Source organism: Idiotropiscis lumnitzeri, chromosome 3 (genome assembly GCF_059441095.1).
Source record: "Idiotropiscis lumnitzeri isolate Australia: NSW breed Sydney's pygmy pipehorse chromosome 3, RoL_Ilum_1.0, whole genome shotgun sequence".
Lineage (NCBI taxonomy): Eukaryota > Metazoa > Chordata > Actinopteri > Syngnathiformes > Syngnathidae > Idiotropiscis > Idiotropiscis lumnitzeri.
In genome coordinates, this window is record NC_142393.1 from 27,768,112 (window position 1) to 27,789,111 (window position 21,000).

A 21,000-nucleotide genomic window follows, 5' to 3' on the forward strand; every position below is an offset into this window, starting at 1 on the left:
AGTAATGTTGGCCTTATTTAGACATGTTGTATGAGATGACTGCTTGACCTCATTGCATTATCAAATTAAATTAATTACGTGTTTTACTGCGTTCATTTTTAATTGAAACCACGTGTGAGGTCACAAATCCCACACTGGATCCGAATCTGTTTGATTTTTGTCTGTTTATAACGCCACAATATAAATGGACCACCGACTGCACGGGAGCTGTTTCTAATACAGTAGTATAATTACCATAATGACAATAATAATAAATAATAACAATAATAAGACTAGTCTACAAATGTTTAGCGTTTTTTAATTAGAGACGCAAGTAAACTTTTCTAGATTTTTTTAAAGCTTTTTCCAAATCTGCCCTTGGTTTTTCTTCTAGCACGCCATTTCATAATAATAATATGTACTATAGCAATATATTTAATAATATTCATGAACGAAGGGTTATGTTCAGTTATTTTCTGAAACGTATTGCTATAAATTACAATGAATGGTAAAATCTGTATTGTGCAAACGTTTACACATCAAACTAAAAAAAACGGATATGTTAGAAAAAATAGAACCAATAACAACAGGGTGGCATGGTGGGTGAGTGATTAGCAGTAGCACATGTTTTTCTTTTATTCAGGCTGCAGCCTTTCTGTGTGACAAGGTGTGGGACGATACGGGTAACTCACGATTCGATACTGTGACGATATGTGGCCCATGATAATGATATCTCAATGCACGACGTCTACGATATTCAATGTATCATTCTCCCGTCATCTGTCTCGTAAAAGCCGCAGTGTCGCCACACTTTAAAGTGGAAATTCGCAAGTTGGTATCTGATTTGTTTTTCTTTGTTCACATTTTCCGCCATTCTTGCATTTTCTTCTTCATTTATTGTCAACTCCTCACCGGCCACTGCTCCCACTGTTTATGGGATTAGCGCCCCCACAAACAGGACAGAAGTGATTAAGAACTGACAGTGACAACGTGGTAAATCCATTGCGTGTTGTAATAAAATATTGATTCTTGCCGTCAGGCTATCAATTATTTATCGCAATAGAGAGCGCAACAGTTTATTGAATGTTGAGGTTTTTTTTCCCTCCACAATGTGTGTTGTTCTGCCTTTGCTAGGGCTATCTGCTGGTATACTCTGGCTTCTTCCAACATTCCAAAAACATGTCTCTTAGAAATTGAGTTAATGTGAATGTGAATAATTGTTTATCAGGCTGGCAACCCAGTTCAAGGGAGTACCTATCCTCAGGGGTGATTCGAGGGTCAGAAGGTTAGGAGTGCTGAGCTGCCGGTTGGGCAAGATAAATGGAACTGTTTTGTACATTTTAATGCAGTTTCATTCTCAAGTTTATGAAAGAGAAGAACACTTATTGGTCATGAGGATTCAATATTCTCCAATTCCAATTCAAACTGAGGATTGTGGTGCATCTCTGACCAAGTGAAAACCTTTCCTCACTATCCCCCCCAAAAAAGTATCAGCTATCTCCTACTTAACATAAACTGCCATCTACAATTTAATTCAGCAACAATGATAGCTTGTAATGATCATAGTTGGTCACTTTACCCTATTTTGCCAGTCCGTCCTCCATCTGCGACCTGGGCACCCTTCCGCCATCGCCCGTCAGTCTTTATTTATAAAAATAATTGATCCTGGTCATCCTTCTTCATCCTTTTAAAGCACTTCCGTCATTACTTTAAATGCCCATGGCCCAGCTCTTGCCCAAAGTTGGGCTAGGACCCAGCTCACTCGTGGCCCTATAGGCAAGACAGAAGATGGATGGATGGATGGATTATAACAGCAGTAATAGTAACTAAGATTTACAGCATATATCACCTTTCATTCTGATCTTTTTGAAACTGGCTTTTGAATACCCTAAAGTTAATTGCGTGGGTGTTCTTAATCATTGGGAAAGGGTTGCTGAATTCATCAGAAACTGATTGTCGTGCAACTTTTATGGCACGCTGCACAACAGGCAAAGCAACCCAGGCAAAGGCCCACGACACCAAGCTGAAGGCGGCCCTCGAGAGCTGACTGACATTGGACCAAATTGGTGAGGAAACAAGAGCACTACTACAGGCACTTCAACAACAAAATGTCAGGAAGCCCTTGCATTGGAGCCCTGATTAGCTGTTGCAGGACGACTGATATTGGTCCACAAGTGGAAACTCAATGACAACAAAACTAAGCAAACTTCGAGCGCATACAGGTTCACTGCGACCATTCAGAAAATTAGAGAGTTGCTCAAATGATTAGTCCGCCTGGCTAATCAGAGAGCACCTGAAATGCGCCTATAGGTGCTCCAACTGGGAACACAGTGCGGCAGCGCTGGCGGCGTATGGATATTAATGAGAGTGGAGCGCACTCTTCCTCTCCGAACACACCCACTCTACGAAGTGCATAGTTAGGTAGCTTGTAGTCAGTCTCAGCCATGGATGGCTTTGTATTTAAAAAACAAAAGAAAAAAAGGAGCACCAGCCACAACGCTTAAGTGTGGAGGCTTTGAAATAGTATGTGACAAGCATTCCCCAATAAGAACAGCGGACGCTAAGGTCCAATTCTCTACTTTGGGGCAAATTCATACCTTATATTGAATACACATCTCTACTTTGCACCACTCCTGTAGTGTGTATTATACTTTTGTTAAAGAAAATAACAAGATAACCCCTCCTGTAAGTGAAATAATGTAAATCATTTTTTCCCCTCAAAACCAAAACCACACACATCGCTCAAGCCCCCTCCTAGCCCCGGGAGAGAACAAATCCTGGCGTCATGCCTGCTCCATACCTTTTCACTTGCCTATTTCTCCTCTTCCTGCTTTTCTAAACTGGACGCCTAAAGGTTTATTTGGTCATTTAGTTTGACTATAATCTTCATTTAAATCTTGTCATCTTAACATGACGGTCATGAGGACTTTTGTCATGTTTCTGGTGGTAACCAGAAAGTAGGGGATCCCACAAATTTAATGTATTTACGGAAAAACTTAAATGGCAACAAAGTACAACAAAAGGCACTGGCAACACCAAGCCAGGAAAAAACAAAATAACAAAACGCAAACAGCGGGCAACAATGCAAAATCAGAGCGGGTAGTTAACGCCGCAGTCTTTTTAAAGTCCACTGAGGAGAATGAGAAATAGTTGGGGTACCAGAGAACATGCCCTCCAATTCCACTGAGACTGAAAAACAAAACAAAACCATGAAAACATTCGCATTACCTTTTGCCAATACGTCTGTTCACCTGTCAATCAACCGGAATCACGTGACAAATTTGCATACATGATTTTTTTTTTTTTTTTAAATTGGATTTACTTATTTATTTTTGTCCCATAGCCCAATCAATTATTTGTAGACGTACGGGTCTGTGTTAATTATAAAATACAATTTATTTGGAAGGAGTTTGTGTTGCTTGCCTCTGCTACTCCTGCCAACCTCTGCAGTTGCAAATTGACCCCCCAACCCCTCCAGACACACTCAACCTATGTATGTATGAATCTGGGCACTCCAGTGCCTACTCCGTATATTCGGCATGTAGTGGGAGTCTAGAAAACTATTTTTTTTTGCGGGCGATTACCCATATCGCCCATTGAAAAATCTAGGCACGCCCCTGGGAACAGAAGCACACTAATATAAATATATAAACGGGGGAAGATAGCCGGTGCGATACTTGTGTACACATTGATGAACCTCCAGAAGGTATTGAATGTAAATGTCTAGCAGGAGTCATTTGATCATATTTCGAAGGGGAACGTCTCGTAGTATAGGCCATGTGAGAACTCCACCGCGATTCAATTATAGTGAGTGCATAATGTGGTGCAAGTAGAGAGGAAGTCTCGCAAGTCCACTTCCCCCCACCCCCCGTGCCTCCTGGTCTACCTCGGTCCGCACCTCTCACGCGGGTGTGACATTCTCCGAGCGCCTCATAGGAGTCGCAAAGCAGCGTGCGGACATGACGGACTCCAAACTGCCGGACTCGAACGCCGACCCCGACTCAGCAACAGCAAAGGAGCCCAAGGGGGGAAACGGTCAGTGCGAGCAGGCAAACCCATCCAAACAGCGAGAAGAAGACCACCAGCGTCACCAGGCCAGCAACGGCAGTCAGGGAGAGTTGATCAAGATGGACCAGGAGATGAGGATTACCGAGAGCATCGAGGACGGAGGTAAAGTTGATACGTTGCGTCAAGGACATAAAGACGGTCGAAATGTTAATTCTCCTATTTGACTGAAGTGTCAAATCCGGGTTCAGAAAGTAAACCGTGCCACTGTTTTTTTCCTACTCAACCGCCAGGTAAACGAGCGCTTGAGTAGAAGCACCTGTGGCTAAAGACACAGCGGCAGGGTTTAATTTTTCGACCTAGATTTTGAGTGTCAACTGGAACGATTTTCCTTTTGAGCTTGTGCAAACCGCCACGGGAAACATTTGACATTTTTAGGCACTTTAGAGTAGAACTCTACGGTTTGTAAATAATAGGTTAATGCCAACTCATGATACCGAACTTGACAATATCAGAGACCAGAAAACATTTGTGGGATACGTCTTTTTAACTTTAAACCAGCGTTATACATCACCAAGTCTAGAAAAAAAAAAAAAAAAAAAAAACATCACCAAGTCTTAGCTCCAAAAATAATTTCCCTCCACAAGTTTCAGCCGGACGACCAGCCTTAAAATACAGGACTGTAGTAGGGCTAAGTGTTCATCAAAAACTTTTAATCTTAAGAGATATTCAGAAAAGAGTGAATTTTTATCTAGTGATTAATTTTCCAACCCACTTAGCCTCTCAAGGATATGGTCCGATTAAATGTAGTGAGCATAACAAAAAAAAATAATGATGATGATAATAAAATGTGAATGTTTGAAAAGAAACTGCTCTAAAAGATTACATATAAATGTATTTGAAAGTTAAATGGATAAAACTAAACTGTCATGTCCTGTATTAGAAAAACAATGCAGAGTTTTGAACAGTTTTTCCACGTCCCATTAGAAAAAGCCTATACTCCAGTGGTTGTCGTTGTTTTAAATACTTATAGCGTAATCATATTTATTTTTATATATTTAATTAATGTTATATTTACCTTCTGATATCTTTTTAAACTAAGGTCACCATTAAAGCAGCCACAAGCTTGGCTTCACACCTTCATTTTCAAGGCAAATCTTAAAAATCATGAAATTTGGATGCCATACTCTTCCCAAGTTAGTTGGCGTTGGCAACAAAGCCTCACAATTTAGTGTCCCCATATCAGCTTCTTGTCTGACTTGGGTACAATGATGAACTGCTAGATAAAAAGTTAACAGCAGACGACCTTCAAATGTCACTGTTCCCTGTTATGCCTGCAGATCTTCTGGAGAGCAGCATGCGCCTGAAACCACACGAAGCACAAAGCTACCGGAAAAAGGCCTTGTGGGTGTCCTGGGCGTCCATCGGGGCGACGATCATCCTCGCCATCGCCGCCTTCAGTGAGTGACTGGACTTTGAAATGTCTCAAAAGACCTGCAAATTAGTGAGATCCAATTCAATAGCTGCATTATGTATGGATTTATATATACAATATGTTCATTATTATGGTTGTAGTTTGCAGAATAATAATACATAATACTGACAACTGTTTGTAATATTTTAAGCCTCTCATGTAGTTAAATGTGGTAAGGATGATATTAGAAACACATTTCGGTACAACGTAGTGCAGCACTACCATAATGATCAACAGAATTAAGATTGCTGTCATGTGGAACCCATTTTGTCCCTTGTGATAAGGAGTACATGATTTGAGTTTAGAATTCAGTAGTTAGGTTTGTGTGGTTCCACTCTGTGTCTTCATTTATTGCAGTTTACTGTAACTTGAAAGTGAGTCCAGTTGATGTTGTTGAACAACATGCTGTCTACCTCCTGATACGGTTGCTGGAGTGGCGGGCCAGCCAGTCTCATATTTGGCCTCTGTGTCATGTGAATGTTAAACTTCTGGAGCTGTGTGTTGCATGCCAGACTCTGACAAACTTTGTTGTCCAAAAGGAGGCCTCTCGTCTTTTAGCGTGCCTGTTTCACGTGTAGTATTAGAAATTGTAACACAGTGTTGGTAAATGCGATGTCATCATCCAACACTCAGCCAGTTTGGATGTGGGTCCATCACCATGTGCTGCCATTCCCTGACAGATCCATTCTCTGTCAACCATTAGCATTGCAATGTATGTGCGTGAGAAACTTGTCATGTGCAGCAGTTCTGTGTTTGCTTTAACACACTGGTGTACTGTAACTCTTGGCATGTTCACGGGGCACCTAGAATTGCACTTCCTGCTCGTCCCATGTCTTGTTGTTGCTCCTTGTTGGATTTTGAGCGATTGGAGAGAATGGAGTAAAAATCTAAGTGTGTGTATGTTCTACAACCTTTGTAGTACAAGAGTTTTAGCAATATGGGAAAATGAGCAGATGTGACAAGCATGTAGTAGGAGCCAATTAACGGCTGGTGGGCTTATCTTGTAGACTTATTTATGCCTTTTTCTCCCATCGGCTCCGAATGAAGGAACCAGGAACCATGAAGTGAGGAGGAACAGTTCGACACGTCTGAATCTTGTCTGCAGCTAATGACATTTCAGGCACATGTGTCAGGGTTTAGACTAGATATAGGCAAACGTTAGTGCCCAAGAACCGCATTTGATTTTTAAAATTAGACAGATAGGACAGGACATTTTATTAGAGTTTTGAAAATCCTATTAGGATTAAATCAACAACAAATTACTTAATTTGATGAGTTAATTAAAAAATGACTGCAACTTTGCTATTTTTTTACCATTTCAACATCTAGTCCCAAATCAATTCAAATGGGTTACTAATAAATGGGTTACTAATTGTACTTTCGCTGAAAAAAATGTAAACTCTAATTTCATAATGGCAAATGGAGTGCACTTACATACTGCTTTATCTTCAACATGTGTTGTCCAAAGTTTTTGTATACCGACTCGCTAACTCAGCCGTGTAAACTCATGGAAAGATTTTTCCTTTTAGTTTAAAATATCTTATCCAGGATCCCTCGCTGTACAATGGACAACGGCAAAACCCTGGGTGTTCTTTTTTTACCATTTTTCAATCCATCCACTAGTGTCGTACCAGGTGCTAGCAAGTGCTAAGCTAACCTGGGTATTTTGGTCTCTTGGCTGGCGTGGAAGTTGGCAAATCCCTTGCTAGTATGGTGTAAGAGGTCAACAGTGAGTAAACAAAGGCACTGCCTAGGTGGGCTTTATTGACTGACTGCTTAGCAGTTGAATTTAAAGCTCATCAACGCACCGAGCTTTCACACACAACATGCATGCCCCACATATCGTAGCAACCTTCACAAGTTCTGCGGTTTCGTTATTGTCTGGGACAGCTGTGAAGGTACCAAGAGAGAGGACTTTGGAGGGCAGGGAATCGGAAAGGTAGAAATTACACTGTAAGCTGCATCATTTAGTGTTGTTGTTTTTGGTATGACTTGAGTCTGAAAAGTCTGATTAGACGTTTGTTTTTAACAGCCGATTCACTTTTCCATTCAAGTCACTACAGATTCGGGTGCTGACCTAATAATGACATTTTAAGTTAACCAATTTTTGGATAATGAAAATCATGCATCAAGTCCACAACTATCACAGGACTCTTAATAATGTAAATGCTTGGTGGTTTGGATTAAAGAACAGAGTGGGCCATGTGCCTTAGCATGCAAATAATAGCAACAAGCCTCATGAGCATGAGACTTTCTACCGGTTTGTGTGAGGTGTGTGACCTTGCAACACAGACTCACCCACTCATACGTTTGCTTCCATATTTACACTTGTCACGTTTCATTTGCCATATGCAGTAGCTTGAGGTTTTTTTCTCCTGCACATTTACCAGAAGAGGAATCATTGACAAATAATAGGAAAACGTCAGCTCACTCTAATTGCGTTTGATATTAAATCTGCATCAAAAAGAATAATGTCATTTTTAATTGACACTGTGGTAGTTGTTTGATGTATACTACACAGCAGTGCAGAACACCACAGTGTAGCAGTATGATTGACACAAGGTTGGGCATTACAATTTTTTCCTCCACACTTTGGTCACTACTAGTCAAGCAGGTTGATGATACTGTTGCTGGAGAAGGTGGTAATGAAGGATTTCACATTTTTTTCAGCACAAATAACATGAGATGAGAAAAAAGAGCTCTTTGCGTGCCTGGCTGGGAGGGTTGACAGCCCCACTAGTGACTGTTACTAAAAATAAACCAGGCAGGAGAGGAACCCTCCCCACTTTTCATTTGCATCTTCCTTCCCCCTTAGTGTCTTCTTCCCGCTCACTCCATTGCAGGAGGGCAAGAAAACATGCAGCAGTGTTTACTATTCACTGCAATTCATGTAAACCACTGTGTGGAACATTTTACGGCCGGTACGATGCATTATTGGTCTTTTAGCGCAGGTTTACTCGAGGATCTAACAATAAAAGAGACAAAAAAACAACAGAATACTCATTGAAATGCACTAGTCAAAGATCCTCCATCACAGCACTTCTTTATCATGCACAATTGATGCAGAAATCCATCCATCCGTTCCAATTATTGGCAGAACCCGACTGCAGGGCCAGCAACCTAAGCAGAGAAGTCGTCTCGCAGCGCAGCTCACACTGCACCCACAAAGGGGGTGAGCCCATGGGAATCCTACATGTAACCAAACATCCATCCATTCTCTTCCGCTTATCCGAGGTTGGGTCACGGTGGCAGGAGCTCAAGCAGGGAAGCCCAGACCTCCCCTTCCCCAGCAACATCGTCCAACTCATCCACTCCTCTCTGCTCCCTTTCTGACTGAGGACCATGGTCTCAGATTTGGAGGTGCTGATTTTCATCCCAAACGCTTCACATGTCTGCTAACCGCTCCAGTGAGAGTTGAAGATCACGGCTTGAAGAAGAAGAACAGAGTAGCACATCATCGGCAAAAAGCACAGATGTATTACTAAGACCTCCAAACCGGACACCCTCAATACCTTGTTTTCGCCTAGAAATTCTGTCCATTAAAGTTCTGAACAGAATCTGTGACAAAGGGCAACCTTGGCGATGATCATCCCTCACTGGAACCAAATCCGACTTACTACTGGTAATGGCGACCAAACTCTTGACACCGGTCGAGCTCATCCATTGGTCCACGGCTAGGACGAAAACCACACAGATGGACGCGATGAATTGACAGCTCCGCCCCTCTCTTCACCTGAGTGTCCAAAACATGTGGCCGCAAATTCAATGACACAACCACAAAATACGACCATCGAACTGCGGCTTAGGGTGTTCTGTTTCCTAATGCGCATACGTACACCCTTTTGTTTGAACATGGTGTTCGTTATTGCCAATCCGTGATGAGCACAGAAGTTCAGTGACAAAACACTGCTCAGCTTTTTCCTAGTTCATGTAAAATGATGTTCTTTTTTTTGCCCATGCACTATTCATCTACAAAGTTTTTGCAGACAATGTTTGTGCGTTCTTCCCACATAATCCCTTTAAATGAATGTGTCCAGATAAATTGCTATTTCAAAGTGACTGTTTCAGGCAGGTAATTCAAACCATAAAGACTGTTCCACAATGCTGTGTATTTCATACCATTGTTCTGGTGTTTTCCAGCTGTCTCCATCATGCGACACAGCGCTTCCGCTTTTGGATTTGCTGTGAGTGGAATTCAATTTAAATGTGTCTGAAACATACACAAACGTTCTTAAATCTCATTTCTGTGTCTTCAGTTTGACGCCGCGCTGGATGTCCTGTCCTCAGTCATTGTGCTGTGGCGTTACAGCAATGCTGCCGCTGTCCACTCTGCTCATCGGGAATACATGTGAGTCCTGTGTGAGTGTGTCTACCGTAAACTTCTCTCAAATGCGGGTGCCTGGTTTGCACTCCTGCTATTTCGCAGATTTTTTTGGTCCAGTTGAAACTCAATTGTATTGTATGTTTTGGGGTGTAATTTGATCTTTGGCCACTAAGTGGAGGTGCAGTATCGTGTATAGGGACGGTATCATTAAGATTTTAAGTATTCATAACAATAGTGCTCATCGATCTGGTTCCTTAACGGTATTTTTATTTCACAGTTTTTTATATATAATTTGTCTTGCAATTACGGCACTAAATGAACAAAAACAAACATTTATTGGAAGAGAAATGGTTTGAACAAATCACCATTTTATATATGCATGTCAAAGAAAACTTGTTCAGAGCAACAAGGTGCATGCAGTTGTCCTACAAAAAGCACTTGCAGACACAGATACACATTTTCTAAATGTTAAAGCTTTGCTTGTGTTTCCCCCTAACCTTTTAATGAACTGCACTTATGGTAAGTTGCATTATCACCATCAGTCTTCGAGAAATGGATCCACACTTTTGACCGTTGCTATCTTTCAGCCATTATGGTCAGTCACTACGCGGACTACACACTGGGCTGATTTTCATTCAATCGCTGGGCACACAAAGATGAACACACACACTTGGTCACACTCACACTAGGGTCAATTTAGAGTGTCCCATTAGCCTACCATGCATGTCTTTTGGAATGTGTGAGGAAACCGGAGAACCTGAAGAAAACCCATATATGACTCTTTTATTACGAGTGAGATAAAAGATCAGAGAGGTACAGTATGAGGTGCAAAATTATTTTATTGCCTAAATGAATCCATCCATTATCTGCCACTTACCAGAGGCCAGGTTGCTTAAGCAGGAAAGCTCAGACTTCCCTCTCCCCAACCACATCATTCAACTCCTCCAGGGGGATTCCGAGGTGTTCCTAAACCAGCTGGGAAACCTAGTCTCTTAAGCGTGTCCTGGCTTGTCCTCGGGGCCTCTTCCCAGTGGAACACTAGGGAGGTGTCCGGGTGGCGACATGACGAGATGCCCACGCCACCTCATGTGGCTCCTCTCAATTGCGCAGCGGCAGCGGCTCGACTCTGTAGCCCTCCCGGATGACTGAGCTTCTCACGTTATTTCTAAGGGAGAGCTTGGCCCCCCTGCGGAGGAAACTCTTTTCGGACGCTTGTATCCGGGATCTTATTATTTCGTTCATAACCCACAGCTCGTGATGATTGTGACCTAAATAAATAAAAAAATAATCGAAGCAATTCCTCCAAGACCGTCAACACAACCGTTAAGGGTGGAGCTTATTGATACTGTCGTATAATATAGTCCGTTTCCTTCAAGCTCAAAAAGTGTCGTTCTGTGCTGTGTGAGTGTCGCCATGCTTGTTCATCTCTGCATGTATATTTCTGGTTGGTTGGGCACCAGAGGCACAGATTTGTATTTGAATCACCCCAAAATTCCTCCTCCAACTCCTTGTAGCAGAAGCCATTTTACATTACCACTGTCACTGACAATGGCCGTTTTTCTTTTCACTGAAAACGCTGTTGCTCGTATGAATCAATGAGAGCTTCTTGTAACAGGTACGACCCAACAACACATGCAAATTCCTTTGGCTCTCTCCCACCCCACTTCAAACACAAGTTACACAAAGACCCAGGAATTTAAAAGTCCCACTCTGCGTTTCGGAGACGGCATGCAACAACAGCCCAGTTGTCCCCCGAGGAGTGCAAAGAACAGGACACCTTTCTCTCTTAACGTGAACACAACTGTTTATCTTTCCAATAAACAGACATTTGCAGAACCCTTTTTGAACCCCTCTTATAATTCACACCACAAGAATGCACAAGGAAGACGCACTCCTTTGGTCTGCCACATTGCAAGATAGGACAGGCACTGATAAGAGAGATTAATCTGCTCACGTGGAGTCATTTAGAAACACTCTTTTCAATGTCCTCATGGGATTCAGCATCTCGCCCGTCTGTCCCAGCGATGCCAAACTTTTCGTAGATTACCAGGGAAATCAGCCTTAATTTTACTTTTGTATGAACCAAGTTATGGTAGCTATGGTAACACTTAAACATGCAGCAGACATCACAGATCAAATATAAAGTGAATGAATGATACGAGCAACACAAAATCCGTTTCTACCTTTGTTTTTTTTTTGTAGAAATGTAAAGCCAGATTTTTATGTAACCAAATTAGCAGTGCCCTCCTGAAATGCGCCAACTAAAGGCATCACAGAACAAATATTAAGTCCGTGAATAACTCACCGTAGCACTAAATCAAGATTTGCTCGTTGAATTTTGTGCAAAGAAATCCATATTTTAATAGGTCTCCTGCTATTGTCTGTAAAGCGCACCTTTATTTTTCTTCTTGGTCATTGGCTATTGTATTGTCTCATCTCATCTCTGAGTCTTTCCCTTCTGCAAAGAAACATATTAATATGGAATTGGTCTGGTTTTACATATTTTGCTAGCTTGTGAATTCAATATTAGCAATATGCAACCGAAATTTGACGTGTCAAGAGTCCGTCGTAGAAGGATGTAACAGAAAGAATCCGGTCCCTTTTCAAAGTGGCTTGTGGCCCGTCACTGGTCCACGTCCCTGTGGTTGGCAACCAATACCCAATCAGACTCAAGGCTCTGGGACCAGCTCTTGCTCATCAAATAATTTTATGTAGCCTGCAAAAGAAAATTATGTGCATCAACTTCAGGTTTCTTGCTAAAATACCAACTCTGGAAATTGTCTTCATTTTTAAAATAGCTGAGATATGGCAAGCATGTTTTGTTACCAATCTCCCTTTCAAAATGAATGCAGTTGGGCCACCATGCCGCCCGGGCCATGTCTAATTTATTATAATTTCCAAACATTTTTTTAATCTGAAGCAGCCTATTCAGACTGTTGTCATCAAAAAACTTATATTAACGCTACCTTCATAACTTTTTTACCATTCTTAATTGTCATACAAATGTGATTGGCTGCCGATCTGTTGACAAGTGCAATAAAAAATGTATGGCTGAAAGTCCAAACAATTGTAAAAAGATATTAACCACTGGTTTTTGTCTGGTTCTATGGTTGTCACCATACTTATTTACCATCAATATTACTCTTTTGCAAAACAAAAAGAAAAGAATAACGTATCGAGGTAATCATTTAAATGCTTCCGGAGTCTTTCAAGGTACTTGATTAGAAGTAGTTCCATTGTAATGTTGTAGAGATGAGGTTCTACAATGAATAATGTGCATCTTTCCCGCCACAGAGCCTGCATAATCCTCGGTGTGATTTTCATCTTGTCCTCCTTGTGCATAATGGGTAAGGCCATCCATGACCTGGCCACCAAGCTGCTGCCTGAAGTGGTAAGAGCAGACGTTCCAACACAAGCAGCTGATAAAACAGCACCTTTTAATTTTAGCTGCAATCTCAGAGTTTAATCCCAATTGAAGAGGAAGATCTTGTTATACAACATAAGTTATTTTATCTAATTAAATGCCCCAAATCACACTGCTTGTTTTCAATCCATTTGCCTAATATTTTACTACTTGGGTCACATGAGAGCAGACACAAGTCATACCTGGCGTCTTGCACAGGAGCGCTACCTGTTGGATCTTTGTACGACATTTCTCGAGCTCTTCAAATCAAGCCAAACAATCATCTTGCTAGTGTGTGAGCAGTGCTGGTGTCATTGAATTGGTGTCATTGCTGACGAATGACGCAAGGTGTGAAGAGTTTGGAGCCTTTGGATGTTTTCAAAAAGCTTTTGCACGGATTTTGCCTGGTAATGGTTGTCTCTGTGAAGACAGAGTGGAGGGTGTGGGAATAATGGCAACAAAGACAAACTCAGAATTTCACTCAGTGTGCAGAACCAAATAGGTTTGTGGAACACCAGGATTTATATAACTGCTGGCCACTGAAATCGCTAGCTAAATATGATCCCCACTTGCTGATACTGCTTTGATTTAGCTTTTTCAATTCCACAGAAGGCTTTTGGGTGTCAAAAGTAAATGTCAAAGCATAATTCACATTCTGTGCAAGGTTTCTATATCACACGTTGGTTTTTTTTCCCCGTGTTGTTCTCCCTCCCATGGGCCCAAATACCGACCCAAGCTCAGACTCCGTCAATGCGTTGAATTTCAATGCGCTAAAGGTCACTCTTGGGGCTTGGTTTGGGTTTGGGTTCGCGTGCAGACTCCTATAGTGGAAAAACAATCATTTGTCAGTTGGTTAGCTTCTTTCAATGTATATTTTTCTTTCTACTTTCGTCTTCTCTTAACACACTTTGGTGTGGCTCCTCGTTTGTTTGGAACAAGTCTTGCGAAAAGGGAACTCGCACAACCGGAGATTTTTGTCAGTCCTCCGTCTGTGACCTGGGCACTTTGGCCATCACCCCTCCGACCATATTCATAAAATAAGGATCCTGCATCCTTTTACAGCGCTTCCGTCCTTGCTTTTCACTCGTCAAAAGAGCCAAATTCACAGCTGAACTCAGACCAGGGTCGCACTGTAGAGATGGCTGTATTTATTGCACTTGATCCCTTTGCTCAAATGAAATGCAACTTGAGATGCTTATTTTGGCTCTCAATTGCTTCTTCACGCAGCCACATGTGTCACTTTTGCTTTTGGCCACTTAGTCTCTCTCGATTGCTTTTCGCAGTTTAACTTTTCGTTAAAGGGCCAGTGTTTAACCTGGAACGAAATGCCAATCTCTGCGCGCAACACAATCCTTTTATTACTTTCTGAATTGTGGTTAGAACAATGTCTTACAGTCGGGAGGTTAAGGGTTAGAATCTTGGCTCTGAACGTACAAACTCAAGACCCTAACATGCATCTAAGGTTAATGGAAGATCAAATAGTCCGCGGGTGTGAACATGATTTGGAATGGTTGGTTGTCTATACACCATGAGTCTTGCAATTGGGTGACTAGTGCACAACACCCATGATGCACCCAGCCATGACCACACCCCTGATGAGAAAATGTCCAAATTTGGGCCAATAAGCCATTTTTTCCTCTATGGCCTCATTTTGGTATCGTTATTGTTACATTGTCCCAGGGGTGAAGAGGAGGCAGGTATATTCGATTTGGTGTTATCACTCTCATCCTCGTACTGGTCACTCTCAAATGTCGGGGTGTTAAACTCACTCAGTTTCAAACATGTGCAACTTGCTTCTGATTATCATTTATCTGCTCACAGTGTTTGTACAAATACAAAATGAAAAAAATGAAATGAACTTGAAACAAATAAACCCTTCTGGGTCGTATTGACCTAATTTGTTTTGACTGTTGACTCTCCTTTTCTTTTCATCCATCAATCCATCCATTAGCTCTATTTCCTTTCTTCTTCCCTTATTTCATCACTCCTTCCTTTTTTTCCCTCCCTTCTTTTTTTCCCTTCCTTCCTCCTCCTTTCCTTTCTAAACATAAGGAACTACTCAGTGTCAGTCAATGTCTCATTAGCGCCGCGAATAATGAATATCTGTAATATCGGTGCGGTCATTAATTGCATCAGAAATGACTTGACGTTGTGTTCCCCTGGCTGGCCAAATCTGCCGCTAGTTCCGGAATCATCTCCGCTACAGTATTCCTCATCAGGCTAATGTTGTTAAAAGCTTGTCGCTTCTGCAGACACATGAGTTCTGCAGCTTTCGGCATGCATGTTTTAACGCACGTACTGTTGGAATATCATGATGCTATTAGCAATTAGGTAGCTTGCTTTTACTGCTGCGTCACCAACCTCTCTGCTCCGGGTGAAAACGGACTGCTGTTTCCTCAGACTCAAAACCAATTCAGATATGTTCTCTCTTCTCAGTTGTCCTTGCAAGCGGAAGGGAGCACTTGAGGGAGCATGCAGATGGGGAAGGCCTTGTCTCAGCAAAGCAATCTATGGACGAACCAATTTCGTGTAACATGTCAAGCCTCTTTACTATTCATCTCTCCGTGAGATGTTAGACTGCCGATTTGTTTTGCTATGCTTTGTTGGATGGGAGCGATACAGGCTTGGAGTTTCCCAATTTGAAATTTGACAGTGTTTCGAATAACAACGTTAACTGTGGAGGCATGTATGATAAATTAAAAGCAATGCAAGCAAAAGTTGAGAGCAGGCCTCCCACAAATCACTTTGGGTGTTTGGTATTCCGCTGAGTTCAGCTTGAGTCACATTGCACTTTTCGAGGTGTTTGGTCTTGCACATGGTGTTGAACAACGTTAATTGATTGTTGAGTGTCGTCACAGCGGTTTGATTTAGCACTATAAATTTCCGTTGTCGGCGTGGGCAGGCTCAATGGTAGCAGCGCAAATTAGGTGCCAGGGTGTATGGAAACACTGTTTGAAATGCGCCCACCACAGTTGTTAGTGAGTGTGTACCCATGGGTGCCTGTTGTATGGGAGCCTTTGACTCCAAGTCATATTATGGGATAGTCATTTGAAGCATAACAGGTGTGTGTTTCACCTGCTGATGATGGTTAACAGAGGTGGATGAGGTTTGTCCATTTATTATAATCAAGGAAGTGTGTTGAGTGGGCCTACAATTGTCCAGAAATAGGCACCTCATGCTATTAAGCCACCGTATTGGCGTGGCAACTTTGGAAGAGCAGTCTCGATTAGCATCCACCTTCCCGTGTCAAATAGCGTGCACCAATTGCGCTTCTCAGTGCCATTTTGATGTGGTGAATATAGTGCTTTCGTCTCAAGTTTGATGCTATTTTAGTAAGCAAATTTTTAATAAACTTTGTTCCAGTGTCAGATCTGAGACATTTGACCTTCTACAATGGGGGAATTTTTCAGTTGCTTGCACTGTATCACTTGTGTTTCATGAAATATTTCAAAAATTACTCCTATTGGTTCTGCTATTTGTGCGTGGACCGTGTTGAGTGCATCTTTGGCTCTTGCATTCTAAACTATCCTTGAGTGCACACATCACAGTGTAAAAACACACCAGATTATTTGAACATTGGTTGAAAAGATTCAGGCAGCCCCTTTAAATAGTATAATTCCAAGAAGCAAAAGCTATCTGACTAAAAAGTAATGAAAGAGGAAAAGAGCGAGCACCTAATTCAGAACCCTGAGAAATGTTGCGATTGCACTGCTAAAGTTAAATGTTCTTTTCCTGCCAGGATGACTTTCTCTTTAGCGTCTCCATTGTCAGCGGCGTGGTGTGCATCCTCCTGGCCGTGCTCAAGTTCATGCTGGGAAAGGTGCTCACGAGTCGCGCCCTCATTACTGACGGTACGCCATTCACACTGGACATGCGGGTGATCACAGGAAAAGCGATTGATCTGCTTGTTTCCCTTTCAAGGCTTTAACTCTCTAGTGGGGGGCATTATGGGCTTCTCCATCCTCATCAGTGCAGAGGTGTTTAAGCATGAACCCATGGTGTGGTACCTGGATGGGACAATAGGTGTCCTCATTGGCTTGACCATCTTTGCCTATGGAGTCAAGTGAGTGACAGGTCTTTTGATTCTTTAAAAAAAAAATGCTCTCACCTTAGTGACCTTTAATCTGCAGGCTGCTGCTGGACATGATCCCACGAGTGAGACAAACGAGGAACTACGAGCGCTTTGAGTAACGCCATGCCGTCTGACTCGGAGTGGAGAAGATGTGAATTCGGAGCGGTCTACACAGCAACCCCAACCCACCCACTAGCCAGAGACTCTCTACAGAATATGTGTGTCAATACCAACATCCTCTCCATTCAGTGATTTGAACTGCATTAAAGGGTGTTGGTCATTTTAGATTGTAGTGTATTCAACTATCGTGATGAGGTTGATCATGATGCCTCCATATTTAAATAAGACGAGGGGACTTTCCTTAAATTGCTGACCAAGACGGGGCTGCTTGGACGAGTTTACACAAACCACTTTGACATGTCGATTTTCCCACAGTCAGTGCCTCTATGTGGCAGTGGAGCAGGTCACCCTGGAGTCGGCCCACAGTAGGAGTGAAACTGCGAGAGAAATGTGAAGAACTGTAATGGTCTGCTACTTTCAAAGAATTCCTTTTTTGTTGTGGCTTCAGTGACTGTAACTGAATGTATACACTGCTGTTAATCCTGCTTAACAAGATCAGGACTTTTGATGGAAAAAGTAGGTGAATCTAACTTGCTTAAATAGTATTTTTGTCCTCATCTTGTGCAATTGTATATTTTGGATACAAAATGTATTAAATTGGAACTGCATGACAATCATTAGTATATTTTGTATTGTTATGTGCACATGTTCCAAATGTAGACATGAAAGTTACTTTTGTATGATGACAACCAAGCTGCTGGGAACAATGCGGCTGAGTCTCAACAGTAAATAAGTCATCTGTTTTGCTATGTCAACTATTTCACCAGTCTGAGCCTTTTTTATTCACAGTAAAAGAAAAGGTTTATTGAAAAATAAAATCATCTCCCGCTTACTCATTGAGACTTGTTAACACAAAAATGCAATTGTGTTCTTTTTTTCGCCAATGGGAAACACTGTCTCTTGGGATGATATTTGACAGCATTAAAAAACAAACAAACAAAAAAAAACCATTGAAGCCCATTTGCACAAAGGACAGATTTGTAAAAATGACAAAAACAACGCATAATCTGGGCCAACATGTAACACTTCATTAACTCTTTGCTACACAAATTGATATCAGCTGCTTCCTCAAATGAAAGGACAATTCCACCGCTTTGTTCTTTTAGAATGGAAAGGCCATTTCAATTGAGGTTACGTAAATTGGATGAATCTCATTAAAACTGTGAAAGAATCACTGCTGCAGTTTCCCCTTTCAGATGTGAAATGTAGATCTACATTTAAGCCACGGTGGTCACTTGAAATGGAGAGACATATACATGCGTTTCTTAAAAGGCATGGTCAAAAGTATAAGGCAAACAGTAACTCAACTTCACTGGATGAGAACATAATGTCTCACACAGTTCACACCACTGCACTCAACTGTGAACATTTGCAACATGAGGTGTCCAAGCTGGTCCACTGATATTATAAAGCACTGAACTAGATGCCATCCAGTGCGACAGCATCGACAACTGTTTCTATCCTATTCATTACAAGCCAATACCATCATTTACGTGAACATGTTTACTCAACTATGTGAAGATATTTGTAGTACTTGGAAAAATAACCAGGAAGGATGGACGTCAGTAAATTACTGCAGAGGGGCTCACTGTGAACAAACCGCTGCAAACTAACAGTTTAATCCATTCCAAAATCTTTCAACATCACAAACGTTACCGAATACAATGATTATATTACAGATTTAAAATATATTAAACTAAAACATGAGAAAAGGTGATTCATCTTAATTCACCAATGGAAATCAAAACACCAGATTCTGGTGAGGGCCTCGGAAGATCAGATTCTAGTTGTTGAAGGCTGATAAATTTGGGATCAAATGTTTTGTTTCCTTTTTTTTTAGCTTGACTGTCGCAGCGTAATGAGGCGACTAATGTCCTTTTTAAAAGACAGCGATGAGAAGAATGAAGGTAACCCACCATTGCCAAACTATCCTTGAGTGATATCAGCCATATGGGGAGCATTTTTATTGATCGATTCCAACTCCTGCACCTCTCATTACTGCTCAAAGGAACAGAAGCATACAATGCCTCTCTCTGGTGGTCAAACATGACATAACATGTGGACGTTCTGGTAGCTTTACAAATTTCTCTGCATAAATAAAAGTCACCCCTCTTATAAATAAACAAAGGTCAAGAGCAAAAACAAAGATGAACATCGGTATACAAAATAAATATAAACTCTAGAAACCCATACAAACAATGTACAGTGTTAATAATAGTTTGTTAAACGTATACAAATACAAATGTAGTGCACTTTAACCCACGTTTTGGAGTTTTACCTGTTCTTGAATGCATAACTGCAAGCAAACGGAGATTATTTTGTTGGCATCAGAGGATTTGGGGATTTGATTTGTTTTCAAGGTTAAGTCAACGTTGATCAAGACAACATTTCTCCAAGGTTTCCATGTTATTACAATTCGTTCTTGATCACAAACCTTGGCTTGGCGGTGTCACTAACTGACCACGGTAATCTATTACCAATGACATAACAATAATAATGATCATAAATCTGGCCATGGTGTACCATGTCCTAAATCCGCAGAGATAAATTCAGGCCGCCGAGTGACCCTGAACAGGATGAGTGATGAAAAAAAAAATGAATGCAAAAATCATGAAAATGACAATAATCGTAATCCTGCAACGCAGCGACACCGTGGCAGTTTTAGGTACACAAACTGGGACTCTCCTCGTACTGGATGACATGCGTGAGGCCATTCCTACAACCTACTGGCCTCTATTAAGAATACACATCTCTGTCCACTTTATATTTTCACAAAATAGATATCTTTAAATTAAGTGTGCAATGTGTGAATGGGGGAAAAATATCTGCAACTAGACATTTCAGAAAATGATCATACCTCCAGAATAAAAATCTAGATCTCTATACGATAATTGGCTTTCATGACTTTAGTACAGAAGTTTGTTACAGTGTAAAACTAGCCATCTGTTTAGTTTGTGTAGAGGGGGTGTGGGCGTTCCAGTGTAAGTCTACCTAAAGAAAGAACAGATTCAGATTAAGCAGGGAAGGGGCGGAGCATGGCAGGAACGGGCTGGCGAGGGTGCGAGCGGGTCAGCTGCTAAGGTGGGACAGTTGGCTTGCGTTTCTGCTGAACCTGGAGACAAACGGGACGCCACTCACTGATATGTGCTGCAGTTTTTAAAGTCCAACATGACTCCCTTTGTTGATTCAAGTAATGTTACACCGCTTCTGGGCTATTCCAGCAAAGGTGCTTCTCTTTAAGCAGTCGACAAAACAATAAATATGATGAACACACACAGTCCTGTGTTTGTCTGTCTAATATGCTTCCCGCAGAGGAATCTGGCTGGCTTTAATCAGACACAGCAGCCCGTCCTCTTAGAAGGTTGCGGGTGTGTGCCGCCGCTGCTATAGGCAGGTTTTGCAAAGCGCCACCTGGCCCTTCATGTAGTCACGGCAGGGGCAGACTCGCTTAAGCGACTGGTGGGCGCCGGCGCAGCTGAAGAGTAGCAGGTCGGACTGAAAGATGCAGTGGTGGCGGCTGTCGCTGTAGGCCGGGACCACCGTGTCAGCGCTCGACTCCACCGTCTGGCAATCCACGCCAAACCTGTTGGATCAACACGACAACTGAGCACACTGCAACACCG

General features: G+C 41.8%; 2 protein-coding genes across 3 annotated transcripts in view; one reads left to right on the forward strand and one right to left on the reverse strand.

The window, feature by feature from the left end:
• Positions 1-3,386: 3,386 nt before the first annotated feature.
• LOC148340697 (transmembrane protein 163a) lies at positions 3,387-18,209 on the forward strand. Of its 2 annotated transcripts, none has more exons than XM_088290122.1 (8): positions 3,387-4,149; positions 5,325-5,444; positions 9,599-9,642; positions 9,715-9,806; positions 13,077-13,173; positions 16,925-17,036; positions 17,107-17,248; positions 17,299-18,209. In XM_088290122.1, exons 1-8 carry the CDS (start codon positions 3,939-3,941, stop codon positions 17,306-17,308), a joined length of 828 nt encoding a protein of 275 aa, XP_088146248.1. In that variant the 5' UTR covers positions 3,387-3,938; the 3' UTR covers positions 17,309-18,209. The 2 variants fall into 2 exon arrangements, with proteins under 2 accessions (XP_088146248.1, XP_088146247.1); XM_088290121.1 differs by having other exon boundaries at positions 3,398-4,149; positions 17,316-18,209.
• Positions 18,152-21,000, reverse strand: part of mgat5 (alpha-1,6-mannosylglycoprotein 6-beta-N-acetylglucosaminyltransferase) — a 63,155-nt gene continuing 60,306 nt past the window's right edge. The window contains exon 17 of the mRNA XM_088290120.1: positions 18,152-20,960. Within this exon, the coding sequence (XP_088146246.1) occupies positions 20,762-20,960 (199 nt within the window). The 3' untranslated portion in view covers positions 18,152-20,761. The remainder of the gene's footprint in view (positions 20,961-21,000) is intronic.

What these genes read in the sequence shown, in the direction of transcription:
- LOC148340697 (XM_088290121.1), top strand. Translation starts at nt 3,939, where the DNA reads ATGACGGACTCCAAACTGCCGGACTCGAACGCCGACCCCGACTCAGCA. An exon ending in CCTCGCCATCGCCGCCTTCA is followed by an intron (nt 5,445 to 9,598) that starts GTGAGTGACTGG and finishes GGTGTTTTCCAG; the next exon opens with CTGTCTCCATCATGCGACAC. An exon ending in CTTCCGCTTTTGGATTTGCT is followed by an intron (nt 9,643 to 9,714) that starts GTGAGTGGAATT and finishes CTGTGTCTTCAG; the next exon opens with TTTGACGCCGCGCTGGATGT.